This window comes from Lepidochelys kempii, chromosome 25 (genome assembly GCF_965140265.1).
Source record: "Lepidochelys kempii isolate rLepKem1 chromosome 25, rLepKem1.hap2, whole genome shotgun sequence".
Lineage (NCBI taxonomy): Eukaryota > Metazoa > Chordata > Testudines > Cheloniidae > Lepidochelys > Lepidochelys kempii.
Window position 1 is genome coordinate 9,758,357 of NC_133280.1, and position 19,530 is coordinate 9,777,886.

The 19,530-nt window shown below is 42.6% G+C and overlaps 1 protein-coding gene across 5 annotated transcripts in view; it reads left to right on the forward strand.

The window, feature by feature from the left end:
- The window catches only part of KDM4B (lysine demethylase 4B), a 178,737-nt gene that overhangs the window by 103,861 nt on the left and 55,346 nt on the right, over window positions 1-19,530 (forward strand). For 4 of the 5 annotated variants that reach the window (XM_073324669.1, XM_073324670.1, XM_073324671.1 and 1 more), the window contains exons 9-10: window positions 12,881-13,077; window positions 18,226-18,264. In XM_073324669.1, coding sequence (XP_073180770.1) covers window positions 12,881-13,077; window positions 18,226-18,264 — 236 coding nt within the window. Of the gene's footprint in view, window positions 1-12,880; window positions 13,078-18,225; window positions 18,265-19,530 lie in introns of those variants that run through there. The other variant, XM_073324673.1, reaches the window with a different exon arrangement.

A 19,530-nucleotide genomic window follows, 5' to 3' on the forward strand; every position in this document is an offset into this window, starting at 1 on the left:
GACAGTGAGTCCATATTGAACAACCTTGTGCTCATGGCTCCTTGGAAATGATGAATGTTCACGTTAAACTGATGTCACTACAGCTGAGATGCTTGTTCTCTCTACTTGCGGCACTCCTGTCTACCTTGGTTAAATCATTTGCTCACTGAGCAGGGCCCCAATATTCCTGCCCACTCTGCTCACCTCCCCAAGGCCCTTAGAAATAAAACTTTTTTTTGCTGCTGCTGCTTTTCCAGTGGTGTAGTTGGAGATGATTCATCTTCAGCTAGTCTGCTATTTTGTGTCTCTCTGTATGGTAGATGGCCTCATGGCAGGAGAAATCGGAGAGGAGTGCTACCTGCTTGATAGTATTGATGCATGGGTAATATATTAATGCCATCTATTCCAGGAGCAAATTACCTTGGCAGTGCTGGGAGAGGAATGACTTTTTCTCCTCTCAGTGCCCTTCCCTTTTACTGCCCTCCACCCCGATGCCTTTTTAAATACCTTCTAAACACTAGTTTCAGAGTAACAGCCGTGTTAGTCTGTATTCGCAAAAAGAAAAGGAGGACTTGTGGCACCTTAGAGACTAACCAATTTATTAGAGCATAATGCTCTAATAAATTGGTTAGTCTCTAAGGTGCCACAAGTCCTCCTTTTCTTTTTACCAGCAGGATAGTGAGTTTGTGTGTGTGGTTTTTGGGAGGGGGGTGAGGGGGTGAGAGAACCTGGATTTGTGCAGGAAATGGCCCAACTTGATTATCATGCACATTGTGTAAAGAGTTGTCACTTTGGATGGGCTATCACCAGCAGGAGAGTGAATTTGTGTGGGGGGTGGAGGGTGAGAAAACCTGGATTTGTGCTGGAAATGGCCCAACCTGATGATCACTTTAGATAAGCTATTACCAGCAGGACAGTGGGGTGGGAGGAGGTATTGTTTCATATTCTCTGTGTATATATAAAGTCTGCTGCAGTTTCCACGGTATGCATCCGATGAAGTGAGCTGTAGCTCACGAAAGCTCATGCTCTAATAAATTGGTTAGTCTCTAAGGTGCCACAAGTCCTCCTTTTCTTTCTTCTAAACACTAGTATTCATTACTTCCTCTCTCTCTTTTCTCTATCTTCTCCCCCCCACCCCCCAATCCTTAGCCATGTGTACAAGAAACACTTTAAAATGAAGGCTGCCTTTTGTGACAGTGTAGTTGGAGCAGACTCCTTCCAAACTGCCTGTCCTGATTTCTGGCTCCAGTTTGTTTAATCATTTGTCTTTCCTGACAGAAGTGCTCCTAATTTTCTTCCAGCTTGGTTCCGTGGTGACAGGTGCAAGGTTTTCACCGGGTGGCTCAGAGAGGAGAATTATGCATAAGGATTCAGATCTTGTGTGTTCTCAGTAACTCACCAGTCCCTCATGCTGCTTTGAAAATATCTGCAAGTGGATGTAGATTCCGACTGAAAGAATTTGGAGTACTTCATTTATTGCATGGTTTTCAAAAGAGCTTTGGTTGTCTGTGCTATCTTTTGCCTTTTTCAGATATATGCCTAGTCTACTGCCTGCCTTATTTGTGCACAGACTCTCTCTCTGTCTGCCAAATTCTTGCAATTGAAGGTACACCAAATGAACTTTAGCTTCTTAGCCTCTGAAAAGAGGTTAATACAAAGTACATACTAGATGCTAGTAATGCCAGAAGATACTGTGGCCAATTCATTGTATCGTAAATGAGCGTTCTATGTACACCATAAGAGAGTTGTTTTTGTTTTATTGGAAGAGGTGCCAGTATACACCCTAAACTGAAAAGCATGTCAGGCTTGGTAGAGTTTGCTTCCAAGACTGTTTTCTAGAAAAGTATGTGTATGCCTGTATGTGGAGGGGGAGCAGTGAGGCGAGGTATTCTTGAGGTGGTTTCACCCTATGCAACAGTCAAAGCTGCATACCTGCTCAGAACAGGAATTCGTTTCCCCCATCTGAACAATTTGGTGATTATAGACGATAAAATGCTCTTTTAACTTCAGGAGTTAGAGGTCTTCCCTGGGGATCGTGAAGGTTCAAGCCCTGTTGACAGCCAGAGTTTGAAGGTTTTCATAGTTGCTAATGATGGAATTAGTTTTTTTCCAATTTTCTTCCTTGTTTGTTTAATTCACATAACGAAAAAACATCCTACACAGGTTTTATAATTATAATTGACTGATTATAATAGTTTTTGGCATGATACCCAACAAAACATAGGTTTTCCATGGGCTGGTTATTTGTCACATACTTTGGTTACACGTTACCCATTGGCAGATTTGAGTCTGGTCCAACTGATGGCTCACAGGAAGATTCCTTCGGGCCCCTGAACACATCCGCCCATGCAGCAGACCTGCTGTACAAAATGGCGTCCTCTGCACAGCATGACTTCCCCTACATCACTGGAAAAGTGGGGCCACCTTTATGAAGCGTTGTCCTGATTGGCTGCAGTGGTATTTGTGATACCAATGATATATAACTCCATGTGAGGCAATCTGTTCCATAAGGTACCTGTGGTCACAGGTCAAACCCTACAACAATGTGGTTGTGTTCCTTTGGTATACAATGATTTGTGCTATCCTATGAAAAAGCCTGATCTGCAATTAGGAAAGTACTTCCAAATTCTTCCCCTAAGTTATAGTAATGATGGAAGTATCATCCTGGGATGGGAAACCCATAAACAGGTGTTCCGTAGGCAGGGCCTTTGTGTTTTGTCTTTTGGACCTGGTCACCAAAAAGATGGCTTCATTTCAAAGTATCAGGGCCTTGTGCTGCACATAAGCCAGTGTGCTATTTCCTACAGGGTGTAGGACTGGACTGTGATCCCCCAAGCCATTCCTGGGACAAAAAGAGAAAGTGATTACAGACCATCTTAGCCAGTTGATAATACGCCTTCATAAACCGTCCCTAAATCTTAAATGTGGCACTTTAGACATGGATGTTTTATGTTCCACTGAGCAGAGTTACATTTCTGCAAAACTGTGACAGTGATGGATGCCTTCTCTCCATAACTTGGTTGCATGTAGTGTAAAATGACAGATCCTTGGTGGGTTTTTAGCACAAAAGGTAAAAAAAAAAAAAATAATAATAATAATAATAATAAAATATGGAAAGCAGAGTATGCATAGAGACTGCTTTACCCCCTCAGCGGGGTAGTCTAGGATTGCTATGGCTTAGCAGCTTGGAAATTTTGAAGTTGTGTGGGTGCTGCTATCTGCTCACTTAAAGCATAACCCGTCCTAGTTCCTGAGTTAACTGCGCCTCTGACCTCCTTGTGGCCTCCTCAAAGCCATCCCACTGAAGTCTCCGCCTCTAGCTGCCATCTTTCTTGGGGCAGAGTCCCATGATTTTTCTCCCTCTAGACCTAGGCCTTAGGCTGCAGACTCCTGCAATTCACTGTGATTTTCTCAGCAGACTTAGCTTTACCGCAGCACCTGCAAGCCTGTTCTCTCAGGGACAATGACAGGGTTAATCAGTGGCCAATCAGCTTTCACAGAGCAAAGTACTATTTATTTAGAACAAAAACATTAGAGAAAACAAATTGTAATGGAAAACAGCTTAAGTACATATCTAGCTTACCAACTGGTCACTCATCTTCCACAGAGAGAGTCTGGTAGGATTTAAAGTACTTCAGGTCTAATGCAGACCTGTTACCTGCTTTGTTTCAACATTGATTTTTAGTTCATACAGGAAACATTCCTACAGGAAACATCTTTCAGCTCACCCATTCAGCCAGGTATACAAACATTAGCTTGCAGGTAAAGTTACATAAACATTTATAAAGTTGATACAATAGTGTTTGAATATTCTGTGTTTCCATAGCATCGCAACTGTCAGTGGACTATTGTAATTACATACTTTGAGAACAAGAAGTACAAGTGAGTAGCCTTCTTTCATGAAGCTGTAAATCTTGTACAACAGTGGAGAGAATTGAACTTTTTCTTACTAATGTCTCGAGACACTCAGCAGGTGGTGTTCGATTCAAATTTATAAAATGCTTACTACATAGGCAATCATTTTATTTAGCCCACAAACTGGAATGAGGCTGTGAAGAAAGAAAGTTGCTGATATTTTATTGAATCCCTATTTGTAATGCTTCTGAGAGGATTCTGACAGTCCTGTTAGGCTCAAACTCTGGATCTCACTGATTTGGAATTTGTTTTGTATTGTAATTCTGTTTGCTGTATAGAGGAACCGCCTGCATGTGTTCAGGATAGATCCCAGACTAATGCCTTGAGAGCTTTGAAGTTGAAGAGTAACCACATGATGTAGATCTACAGAGATAGGAACTTAGGACTGAAAGGGACCTCTAGGGTCATGGAGTCCCATTCGTTGCTGTTGCTGGTAACCCAGTCATATAATACTGTTCATAAACTTATCAAGCTGCATCTTAAAACTAGCTAGGTTGCTTGCCCCCACTACTCCTGCTGGAAGGCTGTTCCAGAATCTCATTCCCCTGATGGTTAGAAACATTCGTCTGATTTTCAGTCTACGTAGTGAAGACTCTGAGGGAAGGCGCACAATAGTTTTGGGGAATTGTTTTTTTAGTTTAAGATATTAGAAGAAGCTTTGTATGAAGCAATTAAATTTTGCCCAACATAAGAGAGACTTCTCAACACTGTCTACCATTCTGTTTTCTGAACCAGAATTCTCTGTTTTGATCTTGTTTATGGACAGAATGGGGTAAATCTTGCCCTTATCTGACACCAATTGCCACCTATCTACTGTCATTCTACCCGCAAAAACATGCACAGAGCATTACAGAAGCAAGCAGAGAGGAAGCATGCCCTGCAGCCAAGGACCAGGGGGAGTCCTTGGAAATTTTTGCCTAATTGTTTTGTTTATGAAACTCTACAGTGTGTTTCCAGTGGATTTCCTAATGAACTGGTTTGTTTTTGAGACTTACTGCAATGCTAGTAATTACACCAGAAGCAGGGGGTCAAGGCTCATTCCTTCCCACAAGCTTTCAACTACCAGCGAGTAAACATGCAAATGCACTTTTTTAGCTCTTCCTATTTTGTTTTGTTTTGTTTCAAATTTAACTTTTCATTAACCTGAGGACAGGTAGTCCTCATTCACCTTTCCCATCTTGCCTAGGCATCTTCCTGCAACTTATGGTGCCTCGGCCAGTTTACAAAACTTGGGCATCTAAATGGGTGTCGGTTTGAAGTCACAGAATGTGGAGTTCAGTGGAAGGAAAATTTAGAGAGAGGGCGCATGACTATGTTTCCGTTGCCATATGTGGGTGGGTAGTAATTAGCTGAACCCTTGTCTGCCTGAATTAGGTCAAAGACATAAACCTGCCAATTAGGGTATTATACTAGGAAGGGAGTCTTTTGGAGACACCTGCATCTCTGAGTAGTTAACAGAAACCTGTAACCTTCCTGCTCAGTTAGTATTCTGAAATTTTAGGTGGAAAGAGGCAGTGTGAATGAATTAGCAATATGTGTTTTCCCCCCAATGTAAGTGAATTAGTGGATAAGAATTTTAGCTTCCTCTTGGAAGCAGCCATTTTGCTTGTAAAGCAACCTCCTCTATGACCCCAACATCATGGGCAATCCAGAGTTAGAGGCATCAAGCCAAAGCTTCTGTCCTGTTTTTAAAACTGGCTTAACAAGGAGAAGAACTTCATCTTTGAAAGTATACATTTTTCTTGTGTTTAAACCAGCATTAAAGCAAAATGGAATTTAGTTCAGTCTTGGTTGATCTTGCATATTGCCAGGTCTGAGTTCACCAAAACATTCAAAACAGGCCTGAGTTCAGCAGGAGGCCCAGAAGTGCCATTTTTTTAAAACTGATTTATTTCACCTAAGCTTCTATTTCTGCATGGGGAGAAATGTTCCTTCGCATTAACTTTCCATATTCTACTGAGCAGATTGGATTCTGTTTTCTTTTAGTAGCTGGGAAGTCAATTGTTGGGGAGAGAATCCACCTTCCAGAAAAGTGATAAAATGAAATCCAGCTTTCTGTATATTTCTGTTTTATTTTTTATTACTGTTTATCCAATGAGTGATTTGACTTAATTTGTGTCCTTTTACAAAGGACTATTAGTGGTCATAGAAGACAGTTTGACAAATCTGAAAGACATGATAAAAGGTTGGTGAGACTTAGCAGTTTTCCTACTCCCACCTACTGGGAATGGTTAAGAGATAATGGGAAGGAGGTCCTTGGCTTGACTAAATAATCAGTTCTCCCATTTAGACTGTGGGAACATGGCAATGAAATGACTTTTTAGCCCTTGGAGGGATAAGACACTGTTTGCCTCTTTAGGAAAAATGTGTTGTTGTGTTCATGCAGTTTCAGGCTCTCAAAGGGGCCTGCTGTCCCAGTTCTGAATTGATCAGATCTGCTGGGATGGGATAAGTTGCAGGACTCAAGGTGGGGATTTTATTTACTTTTGTCTTTTTTTTTGTATTTTAATAAACTCTGTGTACTACAGTAGACTAGCCTGAACTCTGTGTTCTGTGATAGTGTGAAGAGAGGGAAATCTGTTCAATATTGACTGTCCTCCAAGCTGGGATCTTCAGCTTATCTAAACAGATTTGTTTATGGTTCTTTCACATTTGCTTTGACCATAAGTAGTCCCTGCCATGCTTTTATCTTCATAACCTATATTTTGATAACCAGATCCCTATTGCTCCTTGGGGAGGCGGTCAATGAAGTCGCTAGCTTCTGAAAGGAGAGATAAGATGGGGGCAGAGGAAGCCTCAATAGAAAATATGTGGATTTGGTGAATTCTTAAAAAGCCTTTCTGGGCTATGAGGAAGGTAGGCTTTTTGTTAAATACTTAGCTCAAGGGAAACACTAAAACTAAATATATATATTTCAGTTATTTCACTAAATAGGCCCTTTGAGTCTGTCTGAGAATCATGATTCATGTGGGCACTAGCCTTCTGCCCTCTCATGCTTCATGTAGGCAGTCCTGTGTTCTGTCTAGAGTGCAGGCAGGATGAGAGAGAGCTTGTTGTGTAAAAAATGGTAGGCATTCACCCAGGGGTGCAGGATTTTATCAACAGGCCAGTGAGGGGTTCACTGGGTGAAGCTTTTTTACTGAGCTGTCATTATTTTGTTTTTCAGAAGTCAATTTGTTACTGCTTTGGGTCTCTGATTCACTGTAACTGAAGGAAAACAGCAAACCCTACAACATACTTTCATTTTCCTCTGAACTTGCCAGCAGGTCCTAGGAGACCTTGGTTATGAATATTCTGCTGTTTGATCTGTCACTTTCTCGGCATGCATGGTGACAGCCATGCTGTTTCCCAGCAGTTTGGTATGGCAATCTGGGTACCAAATGAGAGGAGAAGAGTCTCAAAGATGCTTGATTAGATCCCAAAGTCCCTTAACTCCATAGCTGTAAATTTTTTCATCTGTCATTTCGACTTGACAAGTGTACGGCCTTCATGTTGCCATTTAGTCATGGTCCATGCTTTTGGTGACCTTGTCACTAAGTCCTTCTGTGGGTCTAAAGCAGGGATGAATTCCACTGAGAGAGCAGAGAAGGAAGCCTGTCATAAAGATTCCTTGGGCTGCTTGAATGGGTTGTTTTTTTTTTACAGCATTTCACTTGTAGCATGTATCGATGGGCAGGGCCGGCACCAGCGAAGGAAGGCGGCCAATAGAAAGGGGAGGCAGTCTGTGCGTCATTGGGGCGGCACATCTGGGTCTTCGGCAGCAATTCGGCGGCAGGTCCTTCATTCCCTCCCTTCCTATTCAGCGGCAGCTCAATTGCGTTTTTCTTTGTTTCCTTTTTTTTCCCTTTCACCACTTGGGGCGGCAAAAAAGCTGGAGCTGGCCCTGTCGATGGGTAGGTGATGTAAAGGGGAGTTGGGGCTGTTGTGCTGTGAAGATTGGGACTTCACATCAGGGTTTCTGTAGTCCAGCCAGCACCAAATATGTCCAGCCAGCACCATTTTTTGAAGAAGACATTTATTGTTTATAAAAATGATTCATATGATGCACGCTGGCTAAGCCACACAGCAAATCAAATCCTGTACCTATTAAATCCAGGCAAAAGGGTAGCAATGGTTAAACTTTTGTGCCACTGACAGGAACTGGGGCAGCGTTTTCCGAGCAGATTTTTTTCCTTGTGCAGATCTTTTAAAATCCAGTCCAGAACTGGCCAAGGCATGCCATCTTGTCTAAAGGTATTAGCATTTAGGGGCTTACATAAAGGAAACAATATTTCATACCTCTCCTTAACGCTGTCGTTTGGGTGTAGACTTGCTCATTTTGTAACATTGGAACTAAAAGGCCAAGACATGTTTTAATTTGAAAGCACAGATTTTAAGAAAGCAAATTGAACTCTATAATGAGGTACTAAATCTCAGGAGTCTATGTAGCTTTAATTTAAATGTGATTAGTTCTGCTTTGGACTATTTTACCACACTTTGTTTATGTGCAGACTCTTTTTATTTTATTTTCTATCCCATTTATACTTTATAATTTGAAGATACATCATAAATATTGAGAGCTACCACCTATGTTGCATACAGGTGTTGCATGCTCTCTCTACAATCTCTGGTGAACTGTCAGTGTTCCAGCTCTAATGACATAGCTTATTAGGAAGTACTATTTATCCCATCCTAACCCTCCAGCAAGGAGAATTGGGAGAAGCAGAGTAGACGTGGGCAGGGTTGTTGATTCGCGCATGCCAGTTGATCTGTGTTTTCTGCAACAGTCACAGAAATCCATTACAGACATTCAGGGAATCGATTAAATTGTCACAAACAGCTGTACGGAGAGGGGTTTTTTGAAGCGCGGCTCATCAAGATGTCCAGTATCTCCACATGCGAGGCACAGCTGAAGGGAATGTCACCAGAGTGTATAACAGTAAATAAGGGGCAGGAGAGAGGAGGGCAGCCACATGGCTTCAGTGCATGATGTGTGGCCTGGACTGATTGTGAGGAAGGTTTAATGTCTTAAGATACAATGTCAGCTCCTTGTACCCAAATGGTGGCTCTTCTGTTCTTGGAGTTGAGGAGGCTGCTCAGCATCCCTCATCTGGGTTCATGCTTACCTGAGATCTGAAACTGAGGAACTGTAAGTGTTTCCTATCCATTCTGAATGTGTCCTCGTCTTCTACACCCCCTTTTCTGAACATCCTGCAAAAAGAGTTGGTATCCTTTATTCATAGCTAGATTATAAGCAGAAGAGGCCTGGCTCCTTAATGTAGTTACCATTTTTATACTATAGAGCAGAATCAGTGCTCCTGCAGTACAAGTCATTCAGGGGGCACCAATTACTCCTTGGTCCTGGTCTCTTACCGTTTTATACAATGGTTGGAACACGATAGGTCCCCAGAGTTCTCAGTACTTGAGAGAACCTTTCAAACCTCCTTGAATTGCCTCCATCCCCCCCTCCCCCCCATTTGTTTCTACTTTTTCCATTAGAAACTCAGGGCACAGCTAAACTCCCTTTCAGAGAGCTTTCTGTCCCTATTTGTAAATTGGCAGAAGAAGGATAAATGGAGGTGGGGAGAGAGAGTGTGTGTGTGATTCACCTTCAAAAATTCTAGCATTTGTAGGCACATTTAGATACTTACCCATCACTCCATTTTTGCAAATATTGCTAAGAAGGTGTGGAGGTGGGGCAAAATATTGAGAACTGGATGTGTTATCTCAACAGGAATGCTGAAGAATACATGCTTTCTTGGTCCTGTTTCAACCGGAAAAACAGCGGATGCATGTAAAGCCAGCCTTCTACACCTCCACAACACTCCCCCCCCCCGCCCCCATCCCCTGTTTGCAGTTGCATTGAGAGTACTTGCTGCTTGAAGCAGGATTACGCTGCTGTGGCAGAGAGAAGTGGGTGGGGGGGAAGAATTGTTTGGCCATTGTGGAACCATGAATATGACACAATTGCGGTGGCTGAGGAAATATCATTGCACAGGCTGGAGGAAGCCCCAGAGGAGAGAGGCTGTGTGTAAATTATTCATGCTCACTAGTGTGAAAGCAATAAAATAAAATTAAAATTGAAATATAAACGTACATCATGTTACATTTGTGTAGAAAGCGGGGAGCTTGGCTGCTGCAGACTGGTGGCATTGTAGGGGATTGTGGAGGTTAAGCCAGGGAGACTGCAGCCTGGAGTGTCACTTCCCAGAACAACAATTGGACCTGAAATAGCCCAGTGTATGAATTCCTGGCAGTCTTTGTACGTTGAGCCTTTGGGGCCTGCAGCCCCTGCCTTGTGGGAGTTATTGTTACCTGTTTTGGCTTTCATGGCTGCATTCAGGATACTTAGACCCATCTGGCTGGATATTTTCCCTGTATTCCCTGAAGAGAGATGACCTGAGTGTGCTGAACACATGCTGGTACCAAGGCAGATGCAGGAAAGGGGATGTTTCTTGTCTATACAGCTTTTTGTCTGGATTAGCCCTTTGCAAAGGGGAAAAGGGCCAATCTCTAGGACCAACTGGTGATCCGCTCTGCAGGGTGCGGCTTCAAGTTCCCCCTCATAGGAGCACACAGGTGCCTTTTTTAATTACTTAAGGGAAAGCAGTTGAAAAGCCACTCGATACAAATCCCTTAAGCCACAATTGATGGAGACACTGGGAAAAGCTTCTGCCCAGCCCGGAATCTGAAGCATGGGGCACCATCTGGGTTCTGGCAGCTCCTTGGCCAAATTACATTCCAAGCCTTTCTTTCCTGCACTGTTTTTCATTAAATGAATTGAGTTTGCTGGAAATTGTCTGGCCATAAATATTCGCTCCCGCTCAGTACAGTCAGGTTATTACTGCTCCCCAAGTCAGTGCTTCGTTGCAGAGCAGAAGGTGGCCAGCACTCCTCATGAAATGAAAAACAAGAATGTGGGGGGGGGGAGTCCTCTGGCTTGAGGAATTGGGGCAGCAGGGAGCTTTGCAGAGAACATTTCTTCTATCTGCTGCTTCACATTCAGGGCTATAAATATTTTAATGCTGTTAGTAACAAATGAGAGAAGAAAAGGGAGGAGCACAGCCATACACTGTCTAATTTTGTGCATTACTGCTGAGAAAGTGATAGAAATGTAAGCGGATGTCTTGGAAAGGGTATGTGTTAGTGCGGGTGTAAAACAGCTTTAAAAATATAGTCCTGGAAAATGGCTCTAACTACATCATCCTCTGACTACAAAGCAGAGTGGAAATCCAGTGTGAGAGTAAAACAAGACAGGAGTTTGTGGTTATCTGAGAGCCCAGCTAGTAGGGTGCCACCTGCTTCCGAGCACCAGAAAAGGAGTAAGCACAACTCTCTTGAGGTGATAAATTGGTTTTTGTGAAGCTCTGCATTCCCCTGATTTGCTAGCAATTTACAGAGAGGCATACATGCTCCGGTGCTTCAGTGCTGGGGGCAGATTGCTCTCTGTAAGGGGTATGGATAGTCTCATACGTGACTCATATAGTTTGGCATGGTGAAAATCTGTCCACCTAAAATACATTTGTATCTAGTCTCTTGCACAGTAATAAATGTGTATTTGTAGTTCCACAGGTCAATTTTAATGCTGTTTTGGTAGCCCCAAAAATGGTACGAATTTTTCCCTAGTCTAGAGATGCTTCCTCTAAATGTAAAATGGTTTATTGCTGTTTAGCCTCTTCCTTACTTCCCATCTGCTCATCTCTTTCCCCCTCTGTATCCCCTGCAATTACATGTACCAATCTCTTCTGAAGCTGCAGTAGCACAGATCATTTTTCAGTGCTGTAGACCTCCAGTCTTCAGTCGCCAGAGGCTGTGTGTGGACACAGCCAAGCTTCTGTCTCTGATGTTCAGTTCTAACAGCTTAACTGTTACAATCCCACTCCTGGGAATAATTACTGTGGCAACTGTTTAGGAGTAATAAATACATTTTTAAAGCATCTTTTGAAAATCATTTCCTTAACATGTGGATAAATTTATTCTCTTGGTTGAACTGTAATCAAACTCAGACAAAATTAATCAGTCAGGTTTTCCTGGAAGGCTGTTGGTTGACCACTCTACTTGGTACACATCTGTGTTTTTATTCTAGTCTGTTGTGTGGGCACAGCTGCTTCAATGACCTGCTTCAATGACCTGTTTGCCAAGCAAGCATTTTGGTTACTAGCTGCATCCAGAGGGGTCAGTGCACTCCCCCCAAACTCCTGCCAACTAGTCAGTTAACTTTTGGTAGATGGGGACAGCTGGACAATGCTCCTTCTCACATCAGAGCTGTGCTCCTGTGCCAGCAGTGAACAGGCCTTGATTCTGGATTCTACCACTTGCTGTGCACAATCATTTCCAAACCAGACATCTTGATTTAGGAATGTAAGATTTAACAGGTACGGTGTGGCACCAGGTTCGGCTTTTGTTCCTTTGAGGCCTTTTTCCATTAGGAAATGTTGTCCTGGGGCGGTTATTTGTATTGGTTACATGCTTACAGGCGAATGGATAATGGGGATCTAGAATCTTTCATCTCCAAGCTTTCAGGTCAAAACCTGCCTGGGTCTATAGTAACCAAAGTTTCTTACCATCTGACTGTTGGCCTCAATCAGTTTCAGTAGACCAGCATCCCATTACCTGAGTTCCCACTAATTGGCAAATTTGTTGGCAGCCTCAGAGGACAGGAAAAGGATTAATTGGGGGCTGAGGTCTCAAATTGCCTCTTCAAGTTTCACCAGATCAAGGATGAGGGATACTGGCAGGGCTGCCTAGGTTGCTGGCACAGTCTCTGCCTTTGCCTTATCTATTCTAAGCGCAGATGGAGTAATTCATTCTCCAAGTTTTCACCAAATACTTTCACGCATCTATACACCCCTGATATCAGCTGTGGGAGTTATAAAGTAGATATGCACAGTATTAATCTGCTTTGGGAGGGGGAAACTCTGGAGGAGTTGGAAGGGGGAAGTTCCTCTGAGCTGGGCACACTGGCTGAAGCACTGGACTGATCATGGTCTTTGGAATTCTCTTGCAGTGCACGTGCCGCAAAGACATGGTGAAGATTTCCATGGATGTTTTTGTGAGGGTTCTACAACCGGAACGTTATGACTTGTGGAAACAAGGGAAAGATGGTGCTATTCTGGACCACATGAAACCCACAGCTCTGACCAGCCCAGAGCTGGATGCCTGGAATGAGACAAAGCCTGAGCTGAAAGCTAAGCTGCTCCGCAGGTAAGGAGGGGATGGTATCCACTAGACGCTCATAGTTGTAGTGGCTAGAGTATTTGGGGCATCTCTGTCTGAGGGGTAGCTACCAACCCCTGCCTGAAGAGTGCCTGAGGAGCTGCTGTGCAATCTTGGCGGTACAGACTCTGGTGCTGGGGTTAAAATTTCAATTGCCCATCTCTAACAAGAAAAGTACAAATGGAGCTCAAAATTCCTAGGGCTTGTGGGTTCCCATTTATCTAGGCATTTGTACTGCATTAGTCGCTGTGATATAAGAGCCCTAAAGCAGCTGGCTTGTGTGTAGGGCAAGTGTTGTCAAAAAGGTCCTGCTGGGAATGTGTGATGGCTCAGTGAATTGATATTTCCAGGGAGGAGTTTACAGGCAAGTGAGAAGAAGGGTTTACACTCCTCTAACAGCCCAGAGTCCAGTATCTTGTCCTCCAGCGGTAGCCTGTACCTGGCATCTCTTAGACAAAGCCATATTAAACCCATAATTCCCCAGGTCCACTCTGCCGTCATGCATATAGCCTGTATCAGTGATTGGTACGATATGAATACAAACATAGACAGACATGGGGAAAAATTGCTTCCTGACTTTTGCAGGCGACTTAAGCTCTGAAGCATGAGATTTGATTACCTTATTTTAGCTTCTCTAAATTTGAGAGAGATTGAATTCTAGTATGTACATCCAGGGCTCAGGAGTCAGAACTCCTGGGTTCTGTTTCTAGCTCACTGTGACATTTTGGGCAAGTTACTTAACCTCTGTGCTTGGTTTTACACATGTGAAATGGTGTAATGCTACTTTACATCCCAGAGTGAGGCTTAATGTTTGTGAAGGGCCTTAGTTGAAGGACACTAGAGAAATTCAGACAACTATTAGTATTAACATTGGCACATATAGATAGGCTTGGAAGGATTCGACTTTCATTGGTGAATGTTGGTAACCCTCAATTTCACCCTGCGCACACAAACCAACAAAAAATATTTCCACTGATGACTATCAAAATCTACAGATAGGCAAAGTAAGAAGAGTGTGGCTTAAGTTTGATTTAAGGATATTTACGTTATATATTTTGACATTATATGTTGGCAATTTGTGTGTTAATGGTTATAAAGCTTTAACTTTTTGAACCTCTATGCCTGCAATCATAAATAGTATCCTGAACCCACCAGTATCTCTCACAACTGAACATTTAAATTGATAAAATAGAAAAAATGCTTTAAAATGAACATTGATATTATTTGTCAAAATTATTTTTAAAAAAAATTCTGCCGGGTGTATATATAAAAATACTTTCCCCAATACAACCCTGATTCTTAGTTTTGCTTAGTCTTTTCCCTTTGGACAGGTGCCCACATCTCCACTGGTCCTCTTATAGTTTCATCAGAAGGGTCAAGGATTGAGCGGGTCGTGGGAACTGAGCTGCTGTTCTTAGTCCAAGAGTCCAACCCTCTCCGTAAGGGTTGAAGCTCATTGGCAGGGTGGTGTGATGAAATATATGCTGTATCTGTCCATGCAGCACCTGCTTTGAAATCCTCCAAACACAATCTGACACTTTTTAACCAAAACTAAATTAATGCAATGCAAAAATGTCTTCCCTGGCATATGGAGTAATTTTTAGCAATAAGAGACTGTCTTTGCCATTTGAGACCTTTTTGGTGGCACAGAAATATTGTCCTGGATTTCACTCTCCCAGTTGATGAAACTGACCATATAAAATTGTCGTTTTAAAATTAGTACCCAGATTTTAAACCTTGTAAATACTGTTCTAAAGTAACTTGAAAAAAGTAAGTCAGAACTGTTCCGTGTCTTTTGGTTGCATAACTCCTTCATGGTTTTTAAATATTTTGGAAACATTTTTTCTTTGTAAATATAAACTTATGTGGCCCCCATCCTGAAAAACAAGATTCCATACAGTAAGTATGATAGCTCCATCTACCAGGGAGCAGGAGGAAAAAAGACTGGCAGCAACACAAAGTAGATCTAGCTAGGCTCCTTCATATTTTCTTCAGTCTTTTTATCTCCACCTCTCTTTCCCCCCTTCTGGAAGCATGGAGTCCTCTGCCTTTTGCTACTTTTATGTCTAGTTTCGTTTCTGTATTTATCAAAAGAAAGTAATAGAGGAATTGGAGAGAGGAAAATGACCTTTAAAGAATTTATGGAGAATTGTTTTGACACTGCATTCCCTATGAATGTTGCAGGCTCCCAGTCCACAGGTGGATGACTCCCCATCTTTCCCCCTTCCCTACCCTGCCCCCATCAGGGCACAGTCTGGTCTCTTCTGTGGGATATGGTTAAAATGAATGAGTTGCTGAACCTCTGATACAGCCTGAGCAGCCAGTGGACAGCTCTGGAAGGCTTAGATGCCTCCAGATCCTCAGGGTGCAGTTCTGGACTCAAACCTCTCCTCCAAGCAAGCCATTACTGGATCTTGGGTCCTGATTTCTCAGGGCATGTCTACACATGGAGTTAATCAGGAACAATTCCATGTATAGACTAGTCCTTAGCTGTCCCTCCCAGGGACTAAGGGCCCTCAGGAGCCATGACTCCTCTCATTTTCTTTGGGTAATTCTAAGGTTTTTTTTCTCGGACACGGGTGTAACCTTCAGGCTTCCCTTTTATTTATCCAGAGGGAAAGTACTATGTTCAGGGAATCCAAGCCCTCTTTGAGTGGAGGCTTCAGGCAACTGAGTTCCATATCTCTGTGCTGCCCCTAAGTCCTTGCTTTCACTTTTCCCTCTGTATTTTCCTACTCTCTGCTGCTCAGTCACACATATCTGTGGGCTTGCTGGTGAGCTCTCAAGGGGCCTGCTTACTACTGTGCTTCTCTTTTAGCTGCCATGTTTGTGTGGTTGCCTTTATTGCAGCACCCTGGAGATCTCCCAGGGGTCCTTGATTCCTTTCCTACTGCCCTTTCGCTCCTTGCTAACTACCTTTAAGGGCTTGTCTTCACTACCGAGGTAAGTCGACCTAAGTTGCGCTATTCCAGCTATGTGAATAACGTAGCTGGAGTCGATGTAGCCTAGGTCGACTTACCCTGGTGTCTTCACTGTGCTGCGTTAACAGGAGACACTCTGGTCGACTTCACTTACTCTTTTTGGAGAGCTGGAGTACTGGGGTCGACTGAAGAGCGCTCTGCAGTCGATTTAGAGGGTCTGCAACAGCTAAGACCAGCCCTAAGTCTTTTTTTTGTCCTTTTTATCTGTTTTTTTTTTTTTTTCTTCCCCCAGTCTACAAAAAAGAGGCAAGTGAACTTTCGGCTCTAGCTCTGGGTTTCACCAGCAACAGAAGAGTCGCCTGTTCCCTAAATGGTGGTTATTACGTTTGTGGAAAGTGTATCTAGTTAGCAAAGATCTAGTCTCTGTTTCTGACCTCCAGTTCAGCAACCCTGTCCCTTCTCATGCATTACTCAGTTGCTTGTTGGCTGGCTTTGTCCCCGTCCCCCAGGTTGTTCGTTGAGGTCCTGGTAGTGCTCCTTTTCCAGAAAGACATGGATCGCTTCCTCATCAGGGCATTTTCTGCCCATGAGCTTTGAGGAGTTGTTTTTTCCCAGCTTACACTTTTTATGAATGGCAAAGTTCAATTCATAACAATAAACAGTATGGTACAAGTCTGCTGTCAGAAATAGAGCATGAGGTGCACTTCTAGTGGAACTCTGCAACGTAAGGTTCCACAGGGGCAAAAGCCAATATTTGAAGTGCTATTAAGTTGAGTGTAAGACCTTGCTTCGTTTGGCCAGTTAAGGCTCTCAAATTTCTCTAGCTTTGACTCTCAAGGGGAGCTAGGTGCCTAATCAGTTTAGGCCTTTTAAAAAAAAAATCTGCTAGGTATCTGCATCTTTAGGCACCTAAAATATAAATTATCCCTAGTTTCCAGAACTTTTATGTAAATTTAGTTCCTTGCCTCAGCAACTCCTGCATATGGGGCTTCGTATTGTAGTTGGGATGAAGTGTATTGTGACATTATATGTAGCCTAGAAGCTGCCTTAATCTTGCCTGCTTTTGTTGGCAAACCAAGAGTTTAATAGCTTCTAAAAGAATCATTACTTGATTCCAAGACTTAATTCAGCCTTCCTTTTGTCTGTTCATGAACATATTTCTAGAGCCATTGCTACCACTTGGGCAGATGCATCTGATATGATTGACTTGATTTATGGAAGGCTGTGATTCTGCAGGTGTGGAACCCACCCTTTGGCAGAGTACTGTACTCCAGAATCTAAGATTTCATTTAAAAAAAAATTTCTCTCTCTCATGGTTGTAAAAATAACCTTACAAATGTGAGCTGAATGCAAACCAGTGCAGTGATGTCTGCATGAGTCTACAGACAGCCTGAAACAATAGCTCTGCAAGGGGTAAGCTGCTCTGTTCATCTCAGTTGAGTGTTATCTCTGAAACCTAAAGATATGGTCACTTACATTTCATTTTCAGCTATGTACTACTGATTATTTTAGCATAAACATCAGCTAGTGTGCTTACTTCACAATCCCAAACTTCACTTTCACTCTGCCCCTGAAGTCAAAATAAGTAACACTTGGGTTCCTATACTGATTCCACTATATATTTTCCTGTTTAATTTAATAAAACCCTCTGTCCTTAATGTAAATGAAGTAGGTTCAGAATTTTCATTTTTCTGCAAAATCTAGGAGACCTTGCCTCAGAATTTAGGTCCAACTTGCTGGGGAGTATACAGGGCTGTTGTTTTAGGTAGAGTCACTATATGGTGCTCAGACCACCATCACTCCTCAGCAGTTAGATCTTTCCTTACTTTATAAGGCTGATTTTGGTTTTCACATAAAGCCTAAATTTTGTTCTCACTACTTATCACTTCTGCTTGCTGTATGGAATCTTGTTTTGTAGGATGGGAGAAGAGTGGGCATGCTACAAGGGAAAAATTACATGCCAGTAATTGTTGTTTGTGGTCCCCCCCCCCTTCCTCCCATCTTCACTTCCTCCCATCACTTACACTCCGTTGCTCTTGTACACACACGTACGTGTCTCCTAATTCTGTTTGTTTTTCGGGTGCTTTTTAAATGATTTGCGGGAAAAGAAGTGGAACGTAGCTGTATAAATCTCCCGTGCTCTACAGTCTTTTTGACTTGGCTTCCTAGCAGGTAGCGCTCTAATGTTTTGCTCTACTTGAATCTTGTTTTGTAGGATGGGAGATGAAGAAGAGGACAACAAACACAATTACCGGTATGTAATTTCCCTTTTCCCCTTCCCTGTTTGCCTGAGGTCCCCATTACGAAAAAGGAATAACATTCCTTCTGTTGCTACTATAAAGAAATACTGAACTCTTCAATAATGGACTGCTAGATGGAACAGAACCGAATCCTAAGGCTCTGTTGCTATGGGTGTGAGCCACAGCATAAATACGTACAGCAAGAAAATGGGTCTGACTGCTTTAGGGATGTTTGAACCACACCTCCTTGTTCTGCCCCATACTTTCTTTGGTGGGAGGAGATTAGCTGATGATTAGCCATTTCTTCCGCTTCTCCATTCTCTAACCCTGGTGATAGGTATTTATGCTATGCTCATATAATCCAATTCTAGCCTCAGCTAGACCGTATTATCTCCATGTTTGCTTCTCTAGAAGAGAAATAGCATGGCCTGAATTCCAAACATACTCCTAACTTCCTACTGTTGAATGTGTCCCTGGGTTTTTAAATCCTTTTTCCTAGTGTGGGAGCAGTTTCTCATTTCACTCTATCAAATCCCTTCATAATTTTGAATGTCCCTGTCAGGTCATTTAACGCCAACATGTCTGACTGAACTGAGCTCATTGTGATACTGGATTTTAGATGGTTGTCAATGTCAACTGTATTTGCCACACTGGATTTATATTCAGGATTCAGTTTAAAGTAGTTTACAACTGTGAAGGTTTTTCAACAACCTGTGCAAGAAAGCAATCCTGCACTACCCTCTAGGACCATGATTACCTTTTTTCGGTTTTGCCTGCTTTGCTTGTCGCTTGAATAGATGAGTAATTGGAATACTGTAATTAAGGCTGCTTTATCGGAAGAAGCTTTTCCTGCTCTGTTTTCTGACTCTGCCCTGTAGCTGTAGCATAGAGCTACATCTCAGAATCCCTTGAATGACTTTCTCTGTCCTTTTGTCCAGACTATCTCTGCTGCATCACCCATGTTTACATCATTTCTCTCTGCAGACTAATTGCCATCTACTGCCATTAATCTGTCCTCACAAGTAACCCTACACCTATTTTATTTTCCCTCTTTGGTAAAGTCTCCCATTTTTATTAAATCTGAAGATGTTATCCTGGGTTGGCTAGGTCTCTGTTGTTTCAGTAATACCAGTCTTAATCTTGAACACCTGTAGCTGTAAAATCAGCAGTTGAGTCATGTCTGATCCTAGTGGCATGGAGGATATTTGGGTACTGTCTCTGCGGCCTCCTTTGTTTTACCTTCGCTTGATTTCCTAATGGTGTGCATCTCCTTCTGTCAG